This window comes from Pristiophorus japonicus, chromosome 4, assembly GCF_044704955.1.
Source record: "Pristiophorus japonicus isolate sPriJap1 chromosome 4, sPriJap1.hap1, whole genome shotgun sequence".
In the NCBI taxonomy this organism is placed as follows: domain Eukaryota; kingdom Metazoa; phylum Chordata; class Chondrichthyes; family Pristiophoridae; genus Pristiophorus; species Pristiophorus japonicus.
Genome location: NC_091980.1, coordinates 210,244,006 through 210,271,559, shown reverse-complemented (window position 1 = coordinate 210,271,559; position 27,554 = coordinate 210,244,006). Strand labels below are relative to the sequence as shown.

General features: G+C 42.4%; 1 protein-coding gene across 7 annotated transcripts in view; it reads left to right on the top strand.

The window, feature by feature from the left end:
* The window catches only part of heatr5a (HEAT repeat containing 5a), a 140,802-nt gene extending 126,516 nt beyond the window's left edge, over positions 1-14,286 (top strand). For all 7 annotated transcript variants that reach the window (XM_070879036.1, XM_070879042.1, XM_070879044.1 and 4 more), the window contains 4 exons: positions 6,053-6,277; positions 9,678-9,829; positions 11,717-11,930; positions 12,968-14,286. In XM_070879036.1, coding sequence (XP_070735137.1) covers positions 6,053-6,277; positions 9,678-9,829; positions 11,717-11,930; positions 12,968-13,281 — 905 coding nt within the window. In that variant the 3' untranslated portion in view covers positions 13,282-14,286. The remainder of the gene's footprint in view (positions 1-6,052; positions 6,278-9,677; positions 9,830-11,716; positions 11,931-12,967) is intronic.
* Positions 14,287-27,554: the final 13,268 nt, after the last annotated feature.

Genomic DNA, 27,554 nt, shown 5'->3' with positions numbered 1-27,554 from the left:
TTTCTCCTCATCTCGGTCCTAAATGGCTTACCCCTTATCCTTGTGACCCCTGGTTCTGGACGTCCCCAACATTGGGAACATTCTTCCTGCATCTAACCTGTCTAAACCCGTCAGAATTTTAAACGTTTCTATGAGATCCCCTCTCATTCTTCTGAACTCCAGTGAATACAAGCCCAGTTGATCCAGTCTTTCTTGATATGTCAGTCCCGCCATCCCGGGAATCAGTCTGGTGAACCTTCGCTGCACTCTCTCAATAGCAAGAATGTCCTTCCTCAAGTTAGGAGACCAAAAGTAGAACGTGGTCTATTAAGATCAGTATGGAAATGAACAATTAAATTCCTCCAATAGCCTACGGAAGCTTTTAAAAACCCAGCTTTTGATATCGGCCAGGAGGTTCCACATATGATTCCCAGTTAGCTAATCTCAGCTGAGGATAAGGTGGGACTTGCAATGAGCCTCATAATGCTTGTGCAATGTAGATGAATAAATCAACCAACCATCTACTTTTCATTATCAGCTGGCTCCTGCTGGAAAGCATACGTCAAGATCAGACTCTGTTGTGATGTTTTCTGCAGCTGAATAGCCTGCTGACACTTGTTGCCTTTGGGGGAGGTAGCTCAAGACTGCCAGCATCCATGAAACAGTGCACAGCAAGAGCCAATATCTTTAGAAAGGAAGAAAAGAAAATTGGAGGAGCGAGAAAGAAACAAATAATATCAGTCGTCTGACAATTAGCTGATCTCAGTTGAACAATAATAGGAGGTGCTATATTTTGCCTGAAACCCTGAGCTAGCAAGGGGACTAACATGAGCCAAGAGGAGCTCGAGGATTTTTTGCTATTGTATCAGATTTCCAGTATCTAGTATTTTGCTTTTATTTGTGATACTATGGAATGGTCAGATGTGGGACCACATTCCTGAATTGTTAATCTGAACAGTGCTACTTTGAAAAGAGTCTGAATGAAGGCTCCTCAACATCTCCTCAATCCCCTTCTGTCGCACATCACCAAACAGCCAACACTGGGGAGAAGCTTGGAAGCAACTCCTATCCCCACAACCTCAGTTGGTGGTTGATCACATTTTTAAAAGCAAAATGTAAAGAAAATCAGAATTCAAAATTGGAGTTCCTTTGCCTTTAATCAGCCTTCATTCCTATTTCCCCATTTCAATCAATATAAACTTGTGCTTGATATTGTAATTTTTTTCAATATAGAACATCAGTCCTGCTCAAAGGTCGCATCATCCTTGGTGCAAGAAATCTGTTGTATTTGATTTTACATTACTGACATTGCCAATTAATCATTAGACCTGAATGCTTGCAGCTCGAGGGGAAAAATGGTTACTATATTTACCAAAGACACTGCAGATCTTCGAACAGGAATAGTTTATACTCTTATGCAAAGCCCTATAAAGTATAATATTTACATAATGGACATTTGTTCATGAAATATGGCAGATGGAACATGACTGTAATGTCTAGTCATGTTAATATTTATGAACAACTTGACAGATGGGATTTTTTTGCGTTTATATAATGTATAAGGTATTTTTAAGTGTAATAACTTTCTCTCTTCATTTAACCACTTCAAAGTTGTAATTACTAACAATAAACTGTTAATTTTGGTTTATTTACCAAAAAAGATAAAAATGAGATTGTTTGCAAATATGTGGTATAACTTGTAATTGAGGTTTTGTTCGGACTAGGTTAGTTTGCAGTTAATACAAATTCTAAAAGTAGACACCAACACTTGTACTAATAATCGATTAAGATTACTTTGACGTCAAGCATTTTATTGTGATATGTAATTTGACTTGCTCTTGCGTCATCGACATATCCCACAATAACAAGCACCCATTTAACTCTCAGCGCTTTGAATGTTGTCGAGGACAGAACATGACAAAAGAATGTTTACGTACAGCTAGTAGTTGCTTTATTATGCTTGCTTTTATGCTTTCAGGAGTAAGGATACTGTTTAAATCACAAGCAGAATAAGAACTTGGTTTCGGCATTATAGGCCCATGTTTTGCAGTCTGCGGCAAACAAATGGTGCGAGCAGTTTATTATACTTAAACTTGCCCACAGACTTTCTTGGGCTTTTGCACTGGAATTTGTGGTTATTAGAGACCAAAACAGTGTGGCACCCTCTAAAGGATCTGGGATCTGTGTGAACAGGGCAAGCAATGGTGTGTGTCCATAACCACTCGGATTGAAGAATTCTCATGGAGACACGCAGAGTCTAAACCAGGCAGTGTAAGTTAGAATATTTAATTCAATGTCAAATCATATGCAGAAAGCAAAATACAGAGATAGACAGATGGGATTAAGAGGGAGATGTGAAAGGGACAAAGAGAAAGTAAAAAAAAAAATTTTTAATTTTTTTCTAAATCTCCAAAAATAATTAAAATCGAAAGGAATGAGACTCCACAATTGTAAAAGTAAATTTTTGTGCCAGAGAGATTGTTTGGCAGTAATTAAGACTTATTACCACGGCGTTAAAAATTCACTTGCACTTGAATTATCAAGCCTAACTTTTTCTGGCATGTTTTAGTGGATATCTATCATGAATGCCGAGTCTCTCGCCGAGATACTGGCCCGAATTTTACAGGGCCTATTTTCAACCTGTGATCATTTATTTTTATTTCAGCGTTGTGAAATTGTATTTTTAAGGTGATTTCTATTATGCTTATGGGGATTCCATACGTAAATGGAATCCCCGTAAGCATAGTCGGAATTCCCCCTTTGCTATTAGTTGGCCTGGCCCATGTGATCTCAGCAATGCTTGTGAATTGCATGCGCCCCAGGGATGCATGGGCTTTTACGCAGGTGACGCCTGCAGCCCCACGACTGCAAGAGTCTGAAGCTCAGGAGGCAGCAGGAAAGCCTCCGACCGCAATTTCCAGCCCACTGTAGACTGAAGCTTCTGGAGGAGCAGTGCAACTCAGACAACAACTTCCATGTTTAACTGCACATGTGTAGTTGCTGAAAGTTATATCCTATTTACTCCTTAATAACGGTGAGCGCGTATAACCTCACTGATATTTCTGCTGCAAAATCTGGGCCATTATGGAATTAACTGTTAACTTACCATCGTATAATTTGTTCGAGTTATATAATCAAAATCTTAGCTGGATTTAACTTTTTCCATCAGTTCAACCATGATCAGCTTTCAGGTTTATAGTACATGCTTGAGGTGGCAGCATTATTTTTTGCACTTTAAGTAAGAGGCTTGTGCCCTATCTGTCTGTATGTTGAATAACATTAAAAATATACAACCTATTTGCTCAAGAAGCAGTCTGATTGGCCTATGAAAACTGACTCCAGCCCCTGGAGTACATTCCCAGCCTGGTTCGACTGTCCTCTCCTAAATTTGGCAAATATCTTGCATGTACATAGTTATGCTATACTTTAAACTGTTGCAATCATGGTTAAATTCCCCTCTCAAATGATTGAACAATTACATGCAGGTTCCTTTTCGATCCCATCATACATTTTTTTTTAAATCGACTTAAAAATATTAACCTAAAATCAACAAGACCTTTCCTCCCTCCCACCTTCTTTTGCTTACCAGAATTTAAAACATCACGGTAGGCATTCTGACCCATTAAAGTTTTTATTTAAACTATATAAATGCACTTCAAAAAAAAAAAATTAGCATCAAATACATTTATTGTCAAAAAATCTCTGTTCTCAATGTTTGTTAAGAAGGATCTTTATCTGATTGTCCTTGGTTATCAAGAACCTTCCAGAATCACCAAAATGTTCAGGTTTCAAGACCTTGTGGCCTCCTTCTGTGCTGTACTATTCTATGATTCTATGAATTCTATGTCGGGTTAGCAACAGCTTTTTCATACACATTTCATTTTGTTTCCACTATAAATTGAAATAATCCATCTGTTAAAGATTATGTTGTAGATAGATTTTTTATCAATGTTATGTTTAATGATCATGGAAGACTTTTAGTTAATTTTATTTTTACAATTCCTTAACCCTTTCTTTTCTCCTGATGAATGACCTACAATTCTACGGGTGCAGATACCTCGCCTAAGTTCGTAGTCTTTATGTATGAGCTTTGGCACTGAGCATGAGGATATTCAACCATTACCAAACAATGATCGGAAACAGGAACTATAATAGGCATCTGATAATAGCCAATCAGTAATGTAAAGATTTGAGCAATTGTCTCTCGCCTCTGCGTTTGTGTGTGAGAATGAAGTTAAAGGAGTTTGATCCATGTGATGTGAGCCTGCTGAGAAATTAACAATGTACTTCATTTACGGAGCAGTCTAGTTGACATCACCTGAATCAGCTCTGTTGTATCATTCGTATTGATGGTGTCTCAGATCGTCTTACCCTTCCAGCAGAGCCATCTGCAAACGAGGAAATCTGAGATTGGTTATAATTAGAGCAAGATATCTGAAGTGAAATATCAGATAAATAAAATTTATTTTACGATTTTTACATAAGTAGTGTATTATTAGTAGCAGTTCTGAATCTCTGTTTTAAGTGATCAAAATGTCTAATCAAAGGAACAACTACCCCTCCAGTATGGAGTGTAACTTAATATGTAGGAACAATTTTTGATGGCTAGAGACCATGATGGAGGTCAAAGATATTTAAGAATAATTTTGTCATGAGTCAAATTAAGAATTGCAAATCAAATTATTTACTCTTCTGTGTGGACAATCCCCGCAAATATTAACACACTCTCCCAATAAATATTGACGTGCTCCTGGGTCTCAAAAAACTTCAGCTACCCAAAACAAAATTGTTCAGAAAATGTGTTTTTTTGGCATTCAACAAAATAAATGTTGTTCTAATAAGTCAACTAACACAGAGAAATTCAGAAATCTGACACACAAATATGATTACCTCGTGAATCCCATGGTTCCCCGTTTGATTGTAAATTGACCTTACCAATTCTGCCAACTCAATGGAGGGCAAGAAGTTGATGTGTGCTTGCACTCCATGTTGTTCGATGGTGTGTAATGTACAAGCTCAATCAACATAAAGTGGAACCTACTTTTTAAGCACTTCATAGGCATAAGCAATGTTGCCGTTAAGTTGCGCAGCGATCTGGAGGTCCTGCGCGAGCAATTCACGTGGAAGAAACTGCACATGCGCGAAAATTTGAATGGGCTGCGCAACCTTTTAAAGGGACTGCACACAGGGAAAAAATTGGAAGGAACATTGGGTGTAAGAAGGCTACTGGGTCAAAGAGGGCATGGGTTCCCATATGCAACCTCAAATATGGAGGTCTTGACTTTACCTTGTTCCTGACCACTTGGCTCAGTGGTTGCACATTCCTCCTTGAGTCAGAAGATTGGATTTGAGCCCCACTTGCAGGACTTGAGCACATAATCTAGACTGACACTCTATTGCAGTACTGAAATTATTGTTGCACTGCCAGAGGTGCTATCCTTTGGAAGAGGAATTAAAGAGAAGCCCCGAGTTCCTGTTCAGATTGATGTGAAAAATTCCATGGCACTATTTGAAGAACAACAGAGGAATTCTCCATCTCCTGGCCAGCATTTATCCTTCAGCCAACACCACCAAAATAGATTAATTAGTCATTGATTTTTTTATTGTTGTTTATGGAACCTTCCATTGTGCTAATTGGCTGCCATATCTGCCTGTGCAGCAGAGTCTACACTTCAAAAGTAATTCATTGGTTGTCAAGTGCATTGGGATGTCCTGAGGACACGAAAGGTGCTTAATAAATCTAAGTTCATTCTTTTTCTTATTTTTTTCTTTACCTGTACCGAGGTGACCGGAAGCCGGTCATTTCAGCAGTAGTGGTGAAAATCGCACTTCCAGGCGATGCTCATGTCAAAACAATATTGGTAGAAATCTGGAAGCAAGTCACCACCATTTGTCCTTTGAGCCAAATGTTACAGGGGGACTTAAGGAAGGAGGGAAAGAAGACATTTATGAGGAAGTATAGTCTTCAGATACACAAGCAGTATAATCCTTTTCAAGGTTTATTGCAAAATTTGATTATGTGCTAATTTTTCAGTTCATTGGAAATGCTCCAATATTTTTCTTTATTTTACAGGAAGCATTTCGATTCTTCCTACTGTCCTTTACCTTATCACAGGAGTCCTTAAAGAAACTGCAGTAAAGATGCTTGATGGTTGTATATCTTTAACAGTCGGTGCAGCACTGCAAGCATTGAAGGCTGTTGTCTCCTCTCCTATGGCTCGAGCAGAGAAGAGCCATGCTGCATGGACCAGGCTTCTTCGCAGTGCTCTTGCAACAATTTTGGAATTTTGGAATCCAGGTAATAGAATTGTGAACTCCCCTATGTAATAAGTTACTTGGATAACTTACAAGAAAATTGCCGTTAAAGACTGTCAACAACAACTTGCATGTACATAGTGTCTTTAATGTATAAAAATGTCCCAAGATGCTTAACAGGATTACAACAACTTGCATTTAACGTAGTAAAATGTCCCAAGGCGTTTTACGTGAGTGTTATCCAACAAAATTTGACACTGAGCCACATAGGATATTTGGGCAGATGACCAAAAGCTTGGTTAAAAAGGTAGGTTTTAAGGAGCGTGTTAAAGGATGAAAGAGAGGTAACGAGGCAGAGAGGCCTAGGGAGGGAATTCCAGAGCTTGGGTCCTCTGTAGCTGAAGGCGTGGTCGCCAGTGGTGGAGTGATTAAAACCGGGGTTGCGCTAGAGGCCAAAATTGGAGGAGTGCAGAGATCTCGGAGGGTTGTACGGATGGAAGAGATTACAAACACTGGTAGGCGCAAAGCCATGAAGGAATTTAAAAACAAGGATGAGAATTTTAAAATCAAAGCGTTGCCAGACCAGCGAGCACAGGGGTGATTGATGAACGGGACTTGGTGCAAGTTAGGATACAGGCAGCAGAGTTTTGGATCAGAATTTTATGCAGTGTGGAAGATGGGAGGCCGGCCAGGAATGCCTTGGAAAGTCTCGAGGTGACAAAGGCATGGATGAGGATTTCAGCAGCAGATGAGCTTAAGTTGGGGCAGGGTTGGACGATGTTATGTAGGTTGGAGTAAGCAATCTTGGTGATGGAGTGGAAGCTCACCTCGGGTCAAACATGACACCAAAATTGCAAACATCCTGGTTTAGCTTCAAATAGTTACTAAGGAGAGGGATGGAGTCGATGGCTTGGGAATAAAGTTTGTGGCAGGGACCGAAGACAATAGCGTCGGTTTTCCCAATATTTAGTTGGAGGAAATTTCTGCTCATCCAGTACTAGATGTCGGACAAAGAATGTGACAAATTAGAGTCAGTGGAGGGGTCGAAAGAGGTGGTGTTGAGCAATCTTCTCTCATTCTATTTTGGGTGCGCAGTCCCTTTAACGGGCTGCGCGGCCCATTCAAAGTTTCACGCATGCGCGCAATTTCACATTTGAAAAACTGGATCCAGGCTGCACAGGACCGGCAGGCGGCTGCACAGCTTAGAGGGAATTTTGGTGGTGACGTAGAGCTGGGTGTCATCCGCATACATGTGGAACCTGCTGTTACGTTTTCGGATGATGTCGCCAAGGGGCAGCATGTCGATGAGAAATGGGAGGTGGCCAAGGATTGATCCTTGGGGGACTCGAGGTAAAGGTACGTGCGTGGGAAGAGAAGCCATTACAGGCTATGACTGGACAGATAAGAATGGAACCAGGCGAATGCAGTCCCACCCAGCAGGACAATGGAGGAAAGGCGTTGAAGGAGGATGATGTGGTCAACGGCTGCAGACAGGTTGAGAAAGACGAGGCAAGATAATTTATCACAGTCACAGCCGCACAGGATGCAATTTGTGACTTTGTGAAGGACCGTTTCAGTACTGTGGTAGGAGCGTAAACCTGATTGGAGGGATTAAAACAGAGATTCATATCAGGAGAAAAATGGATGCGAGCGAATGAAGGTAGTTAAGCAGGAGTGACCAAAGGTTTGTGTAATGAGTTGGGCTTTAAAGAGGAAGAGGTAAAAAGGCGATTAGGATGCACTTCCACAACATGGGGCTTGAGAAACTCAAGGCAACACTGCCCTAAGTGGGGTATAGGAAGTGGGGGGGGACGGAAATGAACAAAAGGCAGTAGTCAGTAGAATAGAGATCAGAGGGTGGATTGCTTGGATGGAAAAGTTTCGAGATGGGGAGGGGTGAGGCCAGGCAGGGATTTAAACATAAGGATGAAAAATTTAAATTTGAGGCGTTGAGACCAGGATCCAATGTATGTCAGTGAAGATGGGGTAATGGGCAAATGGGACTTGGTGCTTGATAGGATATGGTCAGCAGAGTTTTGATGGACTTAAGTTTATGGAGGATAGGACGCTAGCCTGGATAGTCAAGCCTGGAGGTGACAGAAGCATGGATGAGGGTTTCAGTGGCAGATGGGCTGACGTTGGGGAAGAGGTGGGTGATGTTAGAAGTGGAAGTCTTTGTGATGGGCATACTGTGGGGTCAAAAGCACAACTAAGGCATGAAGATGATGGCTTCGGTCTTCCTGATGTTTAACTGGAGGAAATTGCAACTCATGCAAGACTGAATGCCAACCAAGCAGTCTGATGGCATAGTGACAATGAAGTTGATTGAAACTGGTGATGGGCAAATAGAGCTGAATGTCATCAGTATACATGTATAACCAGATCCCAAGTCTACGGATGATGTTGGCCGAGCGCAGCATGTAGATTAAGAGGGGTCAAAGATAGAACCTTGGGTGCTTCCCCATGTAACACTGCCATCTTTTAAAATATTAAGGAAGGATTTTTGACTTTGGGGCACAATTTTAAAAATCTAACTGTTAGTTAACTTGGATAACATCCTTTCTGTGGCTTTCTATATCTTCATATTTTTGTCAAAAATTAGTGAGTGTCATCATTGTTAGGGATATTGTGAAAGGGACTGTGGTCTAAATTGCCAGGCTTACCTCATATCCTTATCACATGCTTCCAATAGATAGTCCCCTTTGTATTTCCTTTTCCATCTTGTATTTTTGTCTGGTACCTCCTTTTCATGTTTGTACGTGTCAGTGAATGACATGGACCAAGTTGTCATGTAGCATCAACAAAAATTCAATTTTTATTTATTTCTCTGTTTTTACTTGTTCACTGTTAAACTACAGTTTTTCTGTTTCTTTTTCTGTTGCTGCGTTGTTGCAACTTGGAGATTTATTTGTCTTTTGCTTGTTAGCCAGACCTTTTTGAGTTCTTGCCTCTGGCTTCCAATCTATACTCAGGCCTCGAATTCATTGCCTCCAGCTTTCCACTATCAGGCTAGATGGCCAGTTGGTCCACGTCAGTCCAGGGAATGAGGGAATCAAATTCGATTAAGAGCCCTCTTTTTCTCCTCAACACCAGAATGGCTGTTTAACTATGCCCAGACACACTTATTCACAGTCCTTTGCTCTGATTTTTTATTTATTCCATTGACCGTGTGAAACAGAATACATTTAATCCTGTGAGAGGCAGAATTTGCCCAGCTTCACTGTCACTGAAAATTATCTCATCTTGCACATGAATAATATATTGCATATATGTGGGTGAAGGGTCTTGCGTGCCAAAGATTAAGTGTCTTTCCATCACCTCCTACTCCCACCCCCCACCCGCCCCCCCCCCCCAACCCCCAAAGCTCCCATAAACTAAAAGGAATGAAATTTATTGGTTGCAGGCCCCTTGTCTAAATTTTGTATGTGTTCTTGTTTTCATAGAGTTGACTCAGTCAGAGCTGGATGAAGTGAGCATGCTAACTGCCATTAGTATTTTCTTGATGTCGGCAAATCCAGAAGTCACATGCGTACAGTGCCTTGAAAAAAAATGTATCGACAGGTTTAAAATAATCCTTATTTCTAAAAATCCAGTCGTAAGTATTATGGCAGATTTACTTAGATTAAATTATGGCATACAGAGAACATCTCTCCATTGAATTTAATTCAGTTTATAGTTGAAATCAAATAAGCATTATCAACATGCATTTTTTTCTGTGTGCTGAAAATATAAATGATAATTTTCCTGATAGCACAGTTGATAAAGATAATATGTCATTGACCCATACAGACCAGAAGATCCCAGGTTCAATTCCTAATAGCTGATCGTTGCCAAGTTCACAACGATAAGGGAGGCCATTTGGTTTACGTAATTCACGCTGCTGTAAAAATCTGCAATTTCCCCCTTCTTGACATCTGACTGCCTCTTGAATGACTCCAGAATGTTTGTTTCTATTAACCTACTCAAAAATTAAAATTGGCCTAAGGGACGGGGAGTTTAAATGGCCTTGGCACTCCTGAGGTTGGGAAGAGAAAATCAGCAAGAGTTCCTGCCCCTGGTTGCAATGCAGTGACCACTGAAGGAAAGTGCACATGTATAGTTGTTGGGTGAGAATAACATTAGTCTTGGCTGTAAAGTTCCTTACATTTCAGAAGCCTCACCGTCCAGGTTAATGCATGAAGAGTTTACGACATATTCCTGGAACAGTACCCTGTCAAAGTAAATGCTTTCAGAAGAGGAGGGGAGAAAATTTGACAACAGATTTTAAATTAAGCATATTCAGGAATTTCACATTCATTTTTCGGCTTGTACCCATCTTACCTATTTAGAAAATTAAATGTTTTATTATCAGAAAACTTGAAATGAGATAGCAAACTCATGCAATGTCTTAGTTATTAGAGCACTGCCTGGCGCAGTATTACGCCATACAGACAGGAAGAATAAAGGTTTAGTTTCTGGTTTGTGCTGAATTAAGTGACCTCTTGTGATGAGCTAAAAAGTGATTAAAATCAGTCAGAGTCCCTGCTCGTAACAGTGACCCCTGCTGGAAAAATGCACCTCCAGGCGTGAGGTAAGGACAGGTTCAGGCTTGACTTTGATATCCTTAATGATTTAATAGCCTGCTTACATGCATGTTTAGACTCATATTAATGAATCGCCTCCTTGGGTTAGATGCCAGGGGACTGAGTCCTCCAAAGTAAGAGATCATCCTTATAATCCGGAGTTCTGAAAACCAGACATTGTGCAGATCGCAGGAGTCAACGTCCGTAATCCAGAAATATGTTCCGAAAACTGAATTTTTTTTAACGGTGCATGAAGCAAGGAGTCGTCCTTGTCCGAGTGGCCTACTAGAAGTCTGAAACATCATCCCATGTCATTAGAGAAAACTGGCTCAATGAGTACCTCATTAACATACTAATTCCCTCTTTGTCCAAGGGGCTTAAGCATTTCCCCAAATTAAACACAACCAGAAAGTTGTATTTTTGTGAATTAATTCTTAAAGTCCAAACCTGAGATTATAGTGGAATTCTGTTGCAGTTTTAAAAAAGATTTCCTAAATCCATTAGCCAATAATCCCTAATCACATCTGCTAGAAAAATAAACAATTCCTCTACAGAGAAAAGAGCACTGGAAGTTTCCAGAGTCCATTGAAAAATAATTAACACCATAAAACTCGGCTCAGGGGTTTCCGGATTTGGGACATCAGATTTCGTCTCCGAAATCCAGAAATACCCAAAACTCGACCCAGGGGTTTCCAGATTCGGGATGTCGGTTTTTTATTCTGAAATCCGGAAAAACCCGAAAACCGGAATGGCCTTAGTCCTGAGGTTTCCGGATTTCGGAAGTTGTACCTGTATAGGCTAACTTTTTAATTTCCTATCTTTTCAAATTTTATCAAAATCTCATTGGGTTTCTCAGTATTTATGCTTTGATGCCCTGTATTTGCTTTTGTTCATAAGAACTTGTTCTGTTTTCATCTCAGGTGCTGATGCATTGCTACAAACTGCTGCAGTCAGTATTCCAGCATCCTAATAGGGCAGTGTCTACACCTTACATCCACTCCCTGACTGTTTTAATTGTGGATAGGTTACGAGAAGTGGAAAAAGAGAAACCAAGCACATGTGCAGAGTTGCAGGCTGTGCAGGAAGGGATGAAGACTCTGGAGGCTTTGGTTAGCTTAACTGATGAACAAAACAGTGAGTGTTTTTATGGTTAACTTTGGACTTTTATTAACAGCTGAGAATTTTAACATTTATTAGCAGAGGAAACTTACCATGTATGGTAAGTTTCTTCTGCATCTGCTGAGGTGAGTGCTCAAGTCCTCTACTAATGTGCTCTTTGGCTGGCTGCTAGGTAGACCGAATATCTTCATGTAGTTTTTCCCTCCCTTGGAAAGTTGTGTGAAAAGAGGGAGAGGAAAAAGATGACATAGCATTCCTACAGTGCTGCAAATCAGCCACTGTTCTATCCTGAAGTTTAGTTCATATTCACCCACCCACTGGAGATTCCCCCCGCCCCCCCGCCAGTCTTCTGAAGATGGTGAGTTATGCTAGTTTGTGGATTCTGGCACCTTCCAAAGTAACCATTCTTTGTGTAAGCCTGAACAGTGAATGTTGGAAGTTATTGATGCTAGATCAATTGTTAATTTTAAATTGGAGATTGATAGCTTTTTGTTAACCAAAGATATTCAGGGGTATGGGCCAAAGACGGATTTATATTAGATCGCAGATCAGATATGATCTCCTTGAAAGGCAGAACAGACTCGAGGGGCTGAATGGTCTACTCCTGTTCCTATGTTAATCAGAATTGAGCCTGATCATAATCCTGTCCTGACCCGGCATCAACACTTACACACTTTCTAAAAGGGGTGGAAATTCTGGCTAATTTATTTTCTTCTCCTTAGCTCAAGGGTGCTGAGGCCAAATGTCGGGCTCAATCAGCATCACAGTTGTTCTTCAAAGGTAGAATAGTGCATACTGTGTTTCAACTTGAATGTATAATTATACATTTAACATTTGAATTCAGAATGTAGTGAAATATTCAATAGTTACTCTTTCAGTTCTTAAATCAGTTGCCCTATTAATTGAAATACAGTATTATCTCCCCATCCATTTGGAGATCATGTTTTAAATGCATTTTCCATACAGTTATTCAACTTGATTGCTGCTGACCACATTTATACAGATTTAGTTTCAGTGTGAATTTGTTTGAACTGTTCCTTCATATGTTGCAGGAGTTCATTTGGTAGCTTTGCTTCTTCCAATCCTGATATCTTTCCTTTTGGATGAAAATGCTTTATCATCTGCACCAAATCCAGCCAAGAGTTTGCATGAGTTTGCCCTGCAGAACCTGATGCGAATAGGCCCTCAGTATCCGTCCATTTTTCAAAAATTGATGGGTACTTCACCAGCTATGAAAGCCAGACTTGAAGGAGCTGTTAAAGGTAACCAGGAGAGTGTCAAAGCAAAGACAGCAGCTGGACAGTCTAAGTGTCCTGGAAAAAATTCTCCCAGCATTCAACTCAAGACCAATTTTTCGAATTTCTAAGAGTTGCAAAACAGTTTTACAAATGTTAGTAACAATAAGCCTACCAAACTAGTCCAAGTGAAGGAATTTAAATTGAGGAAAAGTTAATAAATCTTCTAGCATTATTTAATCAGTCAAAATAACAGTTAATCTTGTTTCACTTTATGACAGAGGGCTAAAATTGTAGAGCAGTTTGTGTATGGGTTAACATTTTAAAACGATGAATATTCCATTTTTTTTAAATTAGCATTTAATTTTTAAAAAGGCATGAATACAATTTTAAACATTTCTTTTACTATTCTCATTTTAATTGCTATTTCACCCAAATTAAGTCTTAAAACCACTATTGTGTACTCAGTTATTATAAGGATTTGGTATGGCTTGTTAACCAAGACTTGCTCTCCAAGTAAATAGATATAACTAGGGATATAACTAGGGTGGTCATGTTAAAGGGAATTTTATGCAAATATGTTTTTCATTAAAAGGCTGCTCTGCTATTGCCAGAATTTACAGAGCGCCTAATATGGGCACTGTTATTAGAATGATCCACAACATACAAATTTATAACCAGCAGTTGCTAACTTCTTACATGGACAACAAAGACAATTGCACTACAATGCTATTTTTTTAAATGAACAAGATTATTAAGTTACCCAATATGAAATATTTTTTTTTAAACTGACCATTAAATAAAACTGAGCGTAATAAATTTATAACCATAAATGGTTTACTGAGTGTGGCCGTTGATGCCACTCAGTTGTGTTTATGCCACTGATAATGACATTACACACTGTTGTGTGTAGTATTCTTCATTCTATAGTAATCTTTATACTGAAACTCTAATTCAGAAAAACAATCTGCTAGCTGCTACCTGGCTAGTTCTTGTGCTTTGGCTTAACTTAAAGCTCTGAAGTACTGTACTACTCGTAGGTGACTTACAGGTCATGTACATAACACAATTGTAAATTGTACAGAATAACCACAAATGCATTATTGCTACATCTTTCTTTTGTAATTTTACTGAAATAAAGCTAATTTCTTCATTTTGTCTGCTGTTATCTTTTCTAACTTTCCCCTCCTAGCTAGGTTACCCTCCCCTCCGCCCCCATCATACCAGTCCACATTCCCAAACGAAAATGGGCAGCAACCTATTATTTTCCTAGTTTGCTTTTGTATCCTCTCCGTTTTCTGTACTTTCCGCTGACTTGTGTGATGTATAGTTCCACAGGCACGAGTGGCCACCCATCATGTGTGAGCTTAAATAACACATTTTGGCAGACTATTTTCCCATGGGAGTCACCAGAAGTCAGATTTATACTGTCTCATTCAGGCCCTGTGTTTTCACACATACTTTCCAGCAGGTGTTACTAGATAGTAATCAAACATTAGAGCCCTGGCTATATTCTCCCTATCCTAGCCTAGGAACACTGTATTCCCAATGTTGTCCCAGCTTTATTAGCAAACTGCACAGACCAGAGATCAAGCCTGTGTCCTTCCTGGTTTGCATGGTTCTGTATCACACTGTTGTATTTACCAACTAAGCCAGTCAGCCATTTTGACAGCCCACAAAGGTTCTTGTGACCTTTTCACCAGGAGATGTGTATTTTTGTTTTGCTTTCTGTCCCTCCTTACTATTTAAGGAATATGCCTTGTTGCTGTTGAGCACTTTTACCAGACTGTAAGCAACTGGGAACATGCCACGAGCTGGGGAATTGTGGGTCTTTAGCTCTTTGACAATTTAAAACTACATTTTTCAGAACCAGTCTTTACAACATTGAAGGCACTTTTCTGCCCTGTAAAGTGAACAGTCTGGTTAGAAATACATATAATTGTGTGCAATTTGAGTTTGTTGAGTAAGATAACCAAATGAGTCTTAAGTATATGATGGTGCTTCATACAATTTTACACTTAACAGAAGAACACATAAGTAAAGAGTGCCCTGAATTTTAACTAACATTTACCGTGTGTAAAATAAAGATCCAACTTGACATCAACAACTTTTTAATGGTTTCAGTATTGGGTTGTATACAATTCTGAAAATAGTTAATAAAAATAAATATAGACTTGTATATTGCAGTTGTAAATTAAGGGCAAAACTAGATCAGATTAATCCCTTCTGAAGTATGGAAGAGATACTGTGTACAGTTTTGGTCTCCTAATCTGAGGAAGGACATTCTTGCTATTGAGGGAGTGCAGCGAAAGTTCAACAGACTGATTCCCAGGATGGCAGGACTGACATATGAAGAAAGACTGGATCGACTAGGCATATATTCACTGGAATTTAGAAGAATGAGAGGGGATTTCATAGAAGCATGTAAAATTCTGATGGGATTGGACAGGTTAGATGCAGGAAGAATGTTCCCGATGTTGGGGAAGTCCAGAACCAGGGGACATAGTCTAAAGGGTAAGCCATTTTAGGACCAAGATGAGGAGAAACTTCTTCACTGAGAATTGTGAACCAGTGGAATTCTCTACCACAGAAAGTTGTTGAGGCCAGTTTGTTAGATATATTCAAAAGGGAGTTGGATATGGCCCTTACAGCTCAAGGGATCAAGGGGTATGGACAGAAAGCAGGAATGGGGTACTAAAGTTGCAAAAATGATCAGCCATGATCATATTGAATGGTGGTGCAGGCTCAAAGGGCCGAATGGCCTACACCTGCACCTATTTTCTATGTTTCTTAAACCAGATAATCTAATGGGATATTAAATTAATCAACATTCGATGGCTATTTAACCAAAATATATATATATAATATATAAAGATCAAAATTGTGCTGAAGGATTGGTCTGAAGGAACAAAGATTAAAAGTTTCATTAGGATAACAGTCAACTTTTCCCCTGGAAAAATGGGAAAAAAACATGTGCTTTCTCTGTCCTTTTTGTGGACCACCTTGTTTTTGGAAATGCATTTCTTCTAAACAGCTTCTAACTTCAAAATGTTGGCTTCAAGTGGTAGTATTCTCACTTCTGAGTCAGAAGGCTGTAGGTTCAAGGACCACTCCAGAGACTTGAACACAAAATCTAGGCTGACACTTCAGTATGGTACTGAGGGAGTGCTGCACTGTCGGAGGTGCTGTCTTTCAGATGAGATGTTAAACAAAGATGACTTCCCTCTTGGGTGGATGTAAAAGATCACATGGCACTATTTCGAAGAAGAGCAGGGAAATTCTCCCTGCCCAATATTTATCCCTTCACCCTTATCATTAAAACCATTATCTGGTCATGATCACATTGCTGTTTTTCGGACCTTGCTATATGCAAATTGGCTGCTGTGTTTCCTGCATTACAACAGTGACTATAATTCAAAGAAGTGCTTCATTGGCTGTAAAGCATTTTGAGATGTCCTGAGGTCATGAAAGCCACTAGGTAAATGCAAGTATTTCTATTTTTATTTCTTTCCAGGTCAAGGGCAGTCCCTTGCAGTCCTCTGTTCAAAACCTTACTGCCTGCGCACGTGTGTCTTTATCCCTCTTTTCTGTGTCCCTCTGATTTCCTCTGTTCAGTGATTCACCAGTTGGCTTGTCACTAAAACCAGCTGCCTCTCATTCACTCTTTCGGTGCAGGTTTTAAAAAAAGGCATAGGAATAGTGGGCTTATGATGAGACAATTGACCCTCATTGGGTTAGTTGGAAATCGACCGCACTCTTTCTACAAGCTGGGTTGTCAGATATAATGTATATCTTCAGTGCCTGTTTACAACAATGAATTGCAGAGATTAGCATTCGCATAGGTAAATTTTGGAGTGTATTTTGTTGCATTCTAATCACTAATCAATCCAATAAGAACATAAAACATTTGTAGAACAGAAAAAGGCCAGTGGGCCCAAGAAGCTGTTCCTCTTATGTAAGATCTCCATCTCACCTATCCACTTTCTTGCCATATCCTTCGATTCCTTCTCTCTAATAAGCAATAGTCACAATTATGTGTCAACGAATAATTTTATTTTACGCATTGTTTATAAGTTCGTGTTTTCACCCACTGATGACTTGGTGGATAAATACACTGAACAATGCAGATCTGGAAGTCTCTGGATTATGGTGAGTTGGGTAATCTCAGCCAGACATCAGTGGGAGCATTAAAACTGTCTTTGGTGCTCCTGGGCTCGGGAGAAGAAAAAATGGGTCCTTGATCCTTTTTGCTGTCTGGTGACTCTTGAGGATGTGTGATTCATTTCGACATGATTACGATCAGCTTTGATAATCTCCACAGTTATATGGCATATTTAATAATTGCAAAAAGTACTGGACAGCTGCTACTGTCTTCAAAATTGTACCGAACACGAGTTGCAACTTGTAGGAAAGGAGGACGTATGAGAAAAGCGTAAAAGGGAAAAGTTGGAGGAAAACAATTGTTCACACAATTAACATATAGGCAAAATTTGAGTGCTTTCGTCTGACAAAACATCACAAGCTTCTTAATTGGGCTTGTTTGAAGTCATTATTAGTCTTTGTCATGCTGCGCAACATTGAAGTCCAAATATGACAAGGAAATACATTGTTGTGTCAAAGTTACCCTGTTTTTAGCACAAGCAATGTCATTTTTGCTACTTATTTGGGTGTTTTATTAAATAAGTTAAATATCTCGATTCCAAATTTCTAAGAAAATAGATTACTTTGATCAATGATAAAGTAATATATACAAAAGAATTGTTTTTGTAAAAAAAAAAGCTAGAATCGCATTGAAATAGAAATTCTCCTTTTGCAGTCAAAATATTTATTAATTGCTGCTTCAGCAGTCATGAATCATTACCAAAGTAAACTTGCCAATGCCCTGCAGCTAAGTGCAATGACTGAAGCAACATTTTGTACAACAATTGTAAGAGTCAAATAACGACAACTGGAATTGTCTTCACATCTTTTTCTTTGTTTTAACTGATTACTACCCCGTTAGAAAAGTCTTGTTTAGACTCACTCCAGTTCCTCTTAATCCACTCTATTAAGCTCATCATAAAGGATGAAACTGAGTACTGTGAGCAATGAGTAAGTGTGACCTTAGCTCCTTTAATTCGACTCTTGAGTGCAGGTGCTGAGTGGGTGGTCTGCTTATATACAGTGCTCCCAAGGGTTAAATACATAACATCACTCCCTCGTAAAGTCAATAGTACACTTATTTACTGGGTGAGACGATCTGGGGCTTTTCGCTCCCATGTCGATCGTCTCGGTACAAATGCAGGTGTGAGTGAGTTGGTTGGTTCTTTGCTGGGCAGCCGGTCTTGCCGGGCTGCTGGGGATGGTGAGTTTGGTTTCGTGGTCAACCATGATGTCAATTGCCATGTGTGTGTGTTGGAGGGTCAAAGTTGGTGGTGTCCTCTTCGGGTTGCTCGTAACTGTTGGTGAACCGCAATTTGATTTGGTCCAAGTGCTTTCTGCACATTAGTCCATTGGCCAATTTAACCTGAAACACTCTACTCCCTTCTTTGGCTATGACCGTGCTAGCGAGCCATTTGGGATCATGTCTATAATTGAGTACAAATACGGGATCATTGGCCTCAATATCGCGTGACAAATTTGCACGATCATGGTACATGCATTGTTGATGCCGCCTGCCCTCGACGTGATCATGGAGATCAGGGTGGACAAGAGAGAGCCTTGTTTTGAGTGCCCTTTTCATGAGCAGCTCAGCAAGGGGAACCGCGGTGAGCGAGTGAGGTCTGGTGCGGTAGCTGAGCAGAACTCGGGACAGTCGGGTCTGCAGGGAGCCTTCCGACACGCGTTTCAAGCTTTGCTTGATAGTCTGAACTGCCCGTTGTCTGCGGGCTTGAACGGGGCAGATGTGACTTGCTTGATCCCATTGCGGATCATAAATTCCTTGAACTCAGCACTGGTGAAACACGGCCCATTGTCACTGACTAGGACATCAGGCAGGCCGTGTGTGGCAAACATGGCTCGTAGGCTTTCGATGGTGATGGTGGACATTATTATACACTCAATCCATTTTGAATAAGCATCCACAACAACCAAGTACACTTTGTCTAGAAATGGGCCTGCGTAGTCAACGTGGATCCTAGATCATGGATTGGAGGGCCACAACCACAAACTTAGTGGTGCCTCTCTGGGTGCATTGCTCAGTTGAGAGCAAGTTTGGAACTGGCGCACGCATGACTCTAAATCTGAGTCGATGCCGAGCCACCACACATGGGATCTGGCTATGGCTTTCATCATTACAATACCTGGGTGGGTGCTGTGTAGGTCACGTATGAACGTTTCTCTGCCTTTCTTGGGCAAGACCACGCGATTACCCAACAAAAGACAGTGCGCCTGTAAGGACATTTTGTCTTTGCACCTGTGGAACGGCTTAAACTCTTCCTGCATCTCCGCTGGGACGCTGGACCAGCTCCCATGGAGAACACAGTTTTTTTTAGCAGGGACAGTAAAGGATTCTGACTGGTCCAGGACCTGATCTGGTGGGCCGTAACGGGTGACTTTTCGTTTTCGAATGCATCCATCACCATGAGCAAGTCCGCAGGCTGTGCCATTTCCACCCCAGTGATGGGCAATGGTAGTCAACTGAGAGCATCAGCGCAGTTCTCTGTGGCGGATTACGTAGTTGTATGCCGACAGCGTGAGCGCCCATCTTTGGATGCGGACAGAGATATTGGTATTAATCCCTTTGCTCTCTGAGAATAGTGATGTGAGCGGCTTATGGTCAGTTTCAAGCTCAAACTTGAGACCAAACAAATACTGGTGCATTTTTTTCATCCCGTAAACGCATGCCAGAGCTTCTTTTTCAATCATGCTGTAGGCTCTTTCGGCCTTGGACAGACTCCTGGACGCATAAGCGACCGGTTGCAAATCCCCGATTCGTTAGCCTGTTGTAACACACACCTGACCCCGTATGACAACGCATCGCAAGCTCGCACTAATCGTTTACATGGGTTATACAGAACAAGCAATTTGTTTGAATATAACAGATTTCTGACTTTCTCAAAGTGAATTCCCCCATACCCAGTCATCTCCCTTGCGCAGTAGCACATGTAGGGGTTCTAGCAAGGTGCTTAACCCAGGTAGGAAATTACTGAAATAGTTGAGTCCCAGGAAGGACCGCAGCTCCATCATGTTCTGTGGTCTCGGCGCGTTCTTGATGGCGTCCATCTTGGCGTCGGTGGGTCTGATGCCGTCTGCTGCAATTCTTCTTTCCAAGAACTCGACCTCTGGCGCCAGGAAAACGCACTTCGAGCGTTTCAACCTGAATCCCACACGATCGAGCCGACTTAGAACCTTTTCCAGATTCTTCAAGTGTTCGATGGTGTCCCGACCTGTGACCAGTATGTTGTCCTGGAAAATCATGGTGCGTGGAACCGACTTTAGCAGACGCTGCAGCCTGTCCAGCTCAATTTCCACTTTCTCTCGCATCAGATACGGTACCGCCTGTGCCTTGTGGTGGATGGGTTGTGTACCGGCAATCAAATGGATCTGCACTTTCGCCCCCAAGAAACTTCCAATGCTTGGCTCGAACAATGATGGAAATCTGCTCAGAACCTCGGTACATGAGGCATCGTTGATGGACGAAAGCACTCGTACGTCGTCCCAATTCCAGCGGATATTTCCCAGCCAGCTTCTGCCGAAACAGTGTGGGGGCCATCCCCTGGCACAATCCATCATGGGAGTTCGTGCACTGCTCCATCATAGGAGACTTTGACTTCCGCGCTGCCAATTACAAAGATCAGCTCTTTGGTGTAAGTTCTTAGCTTGCTCTGAATGGGGCTGAGCTTTGGGCCTGTGTGCCTTGTTGCATCACAGCCTGTCGAAGGCCTTTTTGCTCATTATGGACTGACTCGCACCCTTGTCCAGTTCCATGGATACTGGAATTCCATTCAGTTCAACTTTTAACATTATTGATGGACATTTCGTGGTGAAGGTGTGTACCCTGTACACTTCTGCCTCGTCGGTTCGAGTCTCTAGTTCAGCTTGATCCACCGTGGATCAATCTTCCTCCGCAACATCGTGGTTTGCAGGGTTTGCAGCTCACCTGCACATTCGCTGGAGGTGTCCCATTGTTCTACAGCCGTGACACGCACAGTGCTTGAAGCACCATTGATGGGCCCGATGATCACCTCCACAGCGCCAACAAGGTGTTAACTGCCTCGATTGATGGCGGACTCTGGGTCATCTGAGGTTGTGCAGCAGCCGGTGTGTACGTTCTGCCTTGTATATTCCTGCTCGAAAACGACGTTACTTTGTGCACAGTACTGGCCAAAACCTCTCTCATGCTGGGAAATTTGTTTGGTGTTATCGCTGGTGGACATAAATGCCTGGGCTATCGTTATGGCTTTGCTCAGATTTGGTGTTTCAACAGTCAATAGTTTGTGTAGTATTACCTCATGGCCAATGTCAAGCACAAAAAAAGTCTCTCAAGGAATCCATCAAATTCACAATGTCCTGCAAGGTGCCTTAGTTCGGCGACGTAGCCCGCCACTTCCTGGCCCTCCAACCGTTGACACGTGTAGAATCGATACCTTGCCATCAAAACGTTTTCCTTAGGATTTAGGTGCTCCCAGACCAGTGTACACACTTCTTCATAGGATTTGGTTGTTGGTTTTACCGGAGCTAGAAGATTCTTCATGAGGCCATAGGTTGTTGCCCCACAGACGGTAAGGAGAATCATCCTTCGTTTGACAGCGTTCTTGTCCCCTTCCAGCTCGTTGGCCACAAAGTATTGGTCGCATCTCTCCACGAAGGCCTCTCAATCGACCCCTTCTGAGAAGTTCTCCAGGATACCAACTGTTGTTTGCATTTTCGCGCGGTTGTTCGTTACCTCGTCGCTAATTATTATGCTCATAATAAAGGATGAAACTGAGTACTGTGAGCAATGAGTAAGTGTGACCTTAGCTCCTTTAATTCGACTCCAGAGTGCAGGTACCACGTGGGTGGCCTGCTTATATACAGTGCTCCCAAGAGACACTGGGATCCCTTGGGACTCCAACAGGTAGGCTCTCTGGTGGTGGTGTGATGCAGGTTGCCATGGGTTAAATACATAACACACTCAATCTCCCTTATGCTCCAAGAGGGCACATGACCTCCTTTTTTCTGCCAATGACACTCTGAGCCAACTTTGAGGAAGTGGTCCATGGTTATCTTTTCCTCTAATTTTCTTTCTCTTTCCCTTTGTGGAATCTGACTGATCTACTCGTGCCATTTTTTGTACTCTCACTGCCAATCTAGCTATATCAGTTAATGCAGAAATGAAATCTTAGAACTTTTATAGAGTATCGATCAACGGACGATGCCAAGTGGTGCACCTACCCAACAGCACCAACAAAACATGTATTTATGTAGCACCTGTAACATAGTAAGACACATTGCCAGAAAATTTGACACTGAGCCACATGAGATATTAGGACAAAGGATGGGAGCATTTTAAAGAAAGACTTGCATTTCTATAGCACCTTTCATGACCACCGGACGTCTCAAAGCGCTTTACAGCCAATGAAGTACCTTTGGACTGGAGTCACTTGTAATGTGGAAACACAGCAGCCAATTTGCGTTCAGCGAACTCCCACAAACAGCAATGTGATAAGGACCAGATAAACTGTTTTTGTGATGTTGATTGAGGGATAAATATTGGCCAGGACACTGGGGATAACTTCCCTGCTCTTCAAAATAGTGCCATGGGATCTTTTACTTCTACCTGAGAGGGCAGAAGGGATCTCAGTTTAATGTCTCATCCAAAAGATGGAGGTTGGGAGGCCGGCCAGGAGAGAATTGGAATAGTTGAGTCTGGAGGTAAGAAAAGGCATGGATGAAGGTTTCAGCAACAGATAGCCTGAGGCATGGATGGAAACTGGCGATATTATGGAGATGGAAATTGGCGGCCTTGGTGATGGAGAGGCTATGGTGTCGGAAGCTCAGCCTGAGGTGAAATTGGACGCTGAGGTTGCGAACAGTCTGGTTCAGCCTCAACAGTGGCCATAGAGGTGGATGGAATTGATGGCTTGTAAATGGAGTTTGTGGTGGGGGTAAATACAATGGCTTGTAAGTAATCTGGGCAGCATTGCCATAATGATTTTTATAGGCCAGAATTTTTATAACCCCCAAAAATTGCGTAAGTATCAATGTATTTTTCGTCTTGCAGTATGTACTGAATATGGCAGTAATAAAACGTCAAAGCCATAGGAGCATGGGATACAAGAAAAACTTGAATATTTTGTCTCTTGTCCTTTAACCTAGAGAATGTGTAAATAAATCATTGTTCGCCAACCTTGGTCGGTGTTATATATGTAAACCTGTAAATACCTTGTTTAACCACCAGAGGGCTCATCCCCTGGAGTCCCAAGCGATCCCACAATCCCTTGGGAGCACCTGTACTTAAGGAGGCCTCACAGGCTGGAGAGGCACTCTGGAGACCTGCAATAAAAGACTACAGTCATACTTTACTTTGAGCTCACAGTATCTCGTCAGACTCCTTATTCATACATAACAACTGGCAACGAGATACACCCAATGACGAACTCAACGATGCAGAGAATAGTGGGCATCCTAGAGAAATTTTCAGAGGGAGATGATTGGGAAACCTTTGTGGAGTGACTCGACCAATACTTTGTGGCCAACGAGCTGGAAGAATAAGCGAATGCTGCCAAACGAAGGGTGATTTTCCTCACCATCTGCGAGGCACCAATATATGGCCTCATGAAAAATCTGCTTACTCCAGCGAAAGCCAGAGAGCAATCGTACGATGATTTGTGCACATTGGTCCGGGAGCATCTTAACCCGAAGGAAAGCGTTCTGATGGTGAGGTACCGGTTCTACACCTACAAAAGATCTGAAAACCAGAAAGTGGCAAGCTATGTCACCGAGCTGAGACACCTTGCAGGACATTGCAAATTTGAAGAACATTTGGATCACATGCTCAGGGACTTCTTCGTACTTGGCATTGGCCATGAAGTGATACTTCGCAAACTTTTGATTGTAGAGACCCCAACCTTGAGTAAAGCCATAGCGATAGCCCAGGCATTCATTGCCACCAGTGACAATACTAAGCAAATCTCTCAGCACACAAGTGCTGCTACAAGTACTGTAAATCACAATGTACAGGGCAGGCCCCACTTGCCTGCAGCTGCATGTCCGCAGATGTCTGAGTCCACCATCAAGGCTGATGAATGCAAGGCCTTTAACACCTTGTTGGCGCTGCGGGGTGATCATCGTTTCCATTCATGCCGCTTCAAAGGGTATGTTTGCAAGGGCTGTGGAACAATGGGACACTTCCAACGTATGTGGAGGCGAGCTGCAAACTGCTAATCCTGCAAACCACCATGTTGCAGAGGACAGATCCACGGCAGCTCACGACGAACCAGAGCCTCAGACCAAGGAGGCAGAGGTATATGGGGTGCACACATTTGCCACAAAGTGTCCCTGATTATGCTGTCAGTTGAATTAAATGGACTCCCGGTGTCAATGGAGCTGGACATGGGCGCGAGCCAGTCCATTATGAGCAAAAAGACTTTCGATAAATTGTGGTGCAGCAAAGCCTCAAGGCCAGTCCTGGCTCCCATTCGCAGTAAACTGAGAACTTACACAAAGGAACTGATTCCCGTAATTGGCAGTGCTACTGTAAAGGTCTCCTACGATGGAGCGGTGCACAAGCTACCACTCTGGGTGGTACCGGGCGATGGTCCCACGCTGCTCGGCAGGAGCTGGCTGGGAAAGATATGCTGGAACTGGGATGACGTCTGAGTGCTCTCGTCCGTTGACGACACTTCGTTTACCCAGGTCTTAAACAAGTTCCCCTCGCTGTTTGAACCAGGCATCAGGAAGTTCCAAGGAGCAAAAGTGCAGATCCACCTAATGCTGGGGGCGCGACCCATCCATCACAAAGCGACAGCAGTACCATACATGATGAAAGAAAGGGTGGAGATCGAGCTGGACCGGCTACAATGAAAGGGCATCATTTCGCCGATCGACTTTAACGAGTAGGCCAGTCTGACTGTTCCAGTCCTCAAGGGAGACGGCACCGTCAGAATCTGTGGTGATTACAAAGTAACAATCAATCGTTTCTCCCTGCAGGATCAATACCCACTACCAAAAGCAGCTGACCTTTTTGCGACGCTGGCGGGAGGAAAGACGTTCACTAAGCTGGACTTGACCTCTGTCTACATGATGCAGGAGCTGGAAGAATCATCGAAGGGCCTCACCTGCATCAACACGCACAAAGGTCTCTTCATTTACAACAGATGCCCGTTTGGGATTTGATCGGCTGCGGCGATATTCCAGAGAAACATGGAAAGCTTACTGAAGTCGGTCCCGCATACTGTGGTCTTCCAGGACGACATCTTGGTTACAGGTTGGGACACCGTTGAGCACCTGCAGAACCCGGAGGAGGTTCTTAGTTGACACAACCGCGTGGGGCTCGGGTTAAAATGCTCGAAGTGCGTTTTCCTGGCACCTGAAGTGGAGTTCCTGGGGAGAAAAATCACGGTGGACCGATTCAGGCCCACCGATTCAAAGACGGAGGCAATCAAGAACACACCGGTGCCACAGAACGTGACGGAGCTGTGGTCGTTTCTAGGACTCTTGAACTACTTTGGTAACTTCTTACCGGATCTCAGCTCACTGCTAGAACCACTGCATGCCTTACTGTGTAAAGGAGATGAATGGGTTTGGGGCAAAAGCCAAGAAAATGCCTTTGTAACAGCTAGAAAATTGTTATGCTCAAACAAATTGCTTCTATTGTATGATCCATGTAAGCGGTTGGTACTTGCATGTGATACGTTGTTGTACGGGGTCGGGTGTGTATTGCAACAAGCTCATGAATCTAGGAAACTGCAACCAGTTGCTTATGCATCCAGAAGTCTATCTAAGGCTGAAAGAGTCTCCAGCATGATTGAAAAAGAAGCGTTAGCGTGTGTTTGAGGTAAAGAAAATGCATCAATATCTGTTTGGGCTTAAATTTGAATTGGAAACTGACCATAAGCCACTGATGTCCCTTTTTTCCGAAAGTAAGAAGATAATTATGAATGCATCGGCCCGCATCCAAGATGGGCGCTCACGTCCGCATACAACTACGCCATCCACCACAGGCCAGGCACAGAAAACTGTGCGATGCTCTCAATAGACAGCCATTGCCCACCACGGGGGTGGAAATGAAAGCATTCGAGAGTGAGCAATCACCCGTCACAACCCGACAGATTAGAACCTGGACGAGCCAGGACCCTTTACTGTCCCGAGTAAAAAAATTGTGTGCTTCACGGGAGCGGGTCCAGTGTCCCAGTGGAAATGCAGGAAACACAGAAACATAGAAAATAGGTGCAGGCGTAGGCCATTCGCCCCTTCAAGCCTGCACCACTATTCAATAAGATCATGGCTGATCATTCACCTCAGTACCCCTTTCCTGCTTTCTCTCCATACTCCTTGATCCCTTTAGCCATAAGGGCAATATCTAACTCCCTCTTGAATATATCCAATGAACTGGCATCAACAACTCTCTGCGGTAGAGAATTCCACACGTTCACAATTTTGAGTGAAGAAGTTTCTCTTCATTTCTTTCCTAAATGGCTTACCGCTTATCCTTAGACTGTGACCCCTGCTTCTGGACTTCTGGACATCGGGAACATTCTTCCTGTATCTAACCTGTCCAGTCCCGTCAGAATTTTGTGTGTTTCTAAGAGATCCCCTCTCATTCTTCTAAACTCCAGTGATTACAGGCCCAGTTGATCCGGTCTCTCCTCATGTCAGTCCTGCCATCCTGGGAATCAGTCTGGTGAACCTTTGCTGCACTCCCTCAATAGCAAGAACGTCCTTCCTCAGATTAGGAGACCAAAACTGAACACAATATTCCAGGTGAGGCCTCACCAAGGCCCTGTACAACTGCAGTAAGACCTCCCTGCTCCTATACTCAAATCCCCTAGCTATGAAGGCCAACATGCCATTTGCCACCTTCACCGCCTGCTGTACCTTCTTGCCAACTTTGAATGACTGATGTACCGTTGCACCTCCCCTTTTCCTAATCTGCCGCCATTCAGATAATAGTCTGCCTTCATGTTTTTGCCACCAAAGTGGATAACCTTACATTTATCCACATTATACTGCATCTTCCATGTATTTGCCCACTCACCTAACCTATTCAAGTCACTCTGCAGCCTTTTAGCATCCTCCTCACAGCTCACACCGCCACCCAGCTTAGTGTCATCTGTAAACTTGGAGATATTGCACTCAATTCCTTCATCTAAATCATTGGTGTATATTGTAAATAGCTGGGGTCCCAGCACTGAAGAGGTAAAGCGTACCAGCGGCGCAAAGATGAAATGTCTATACAGGCAGACTGCCTTCTGTGGGGTAATCGGGTTGTGGTCCCCAAGAA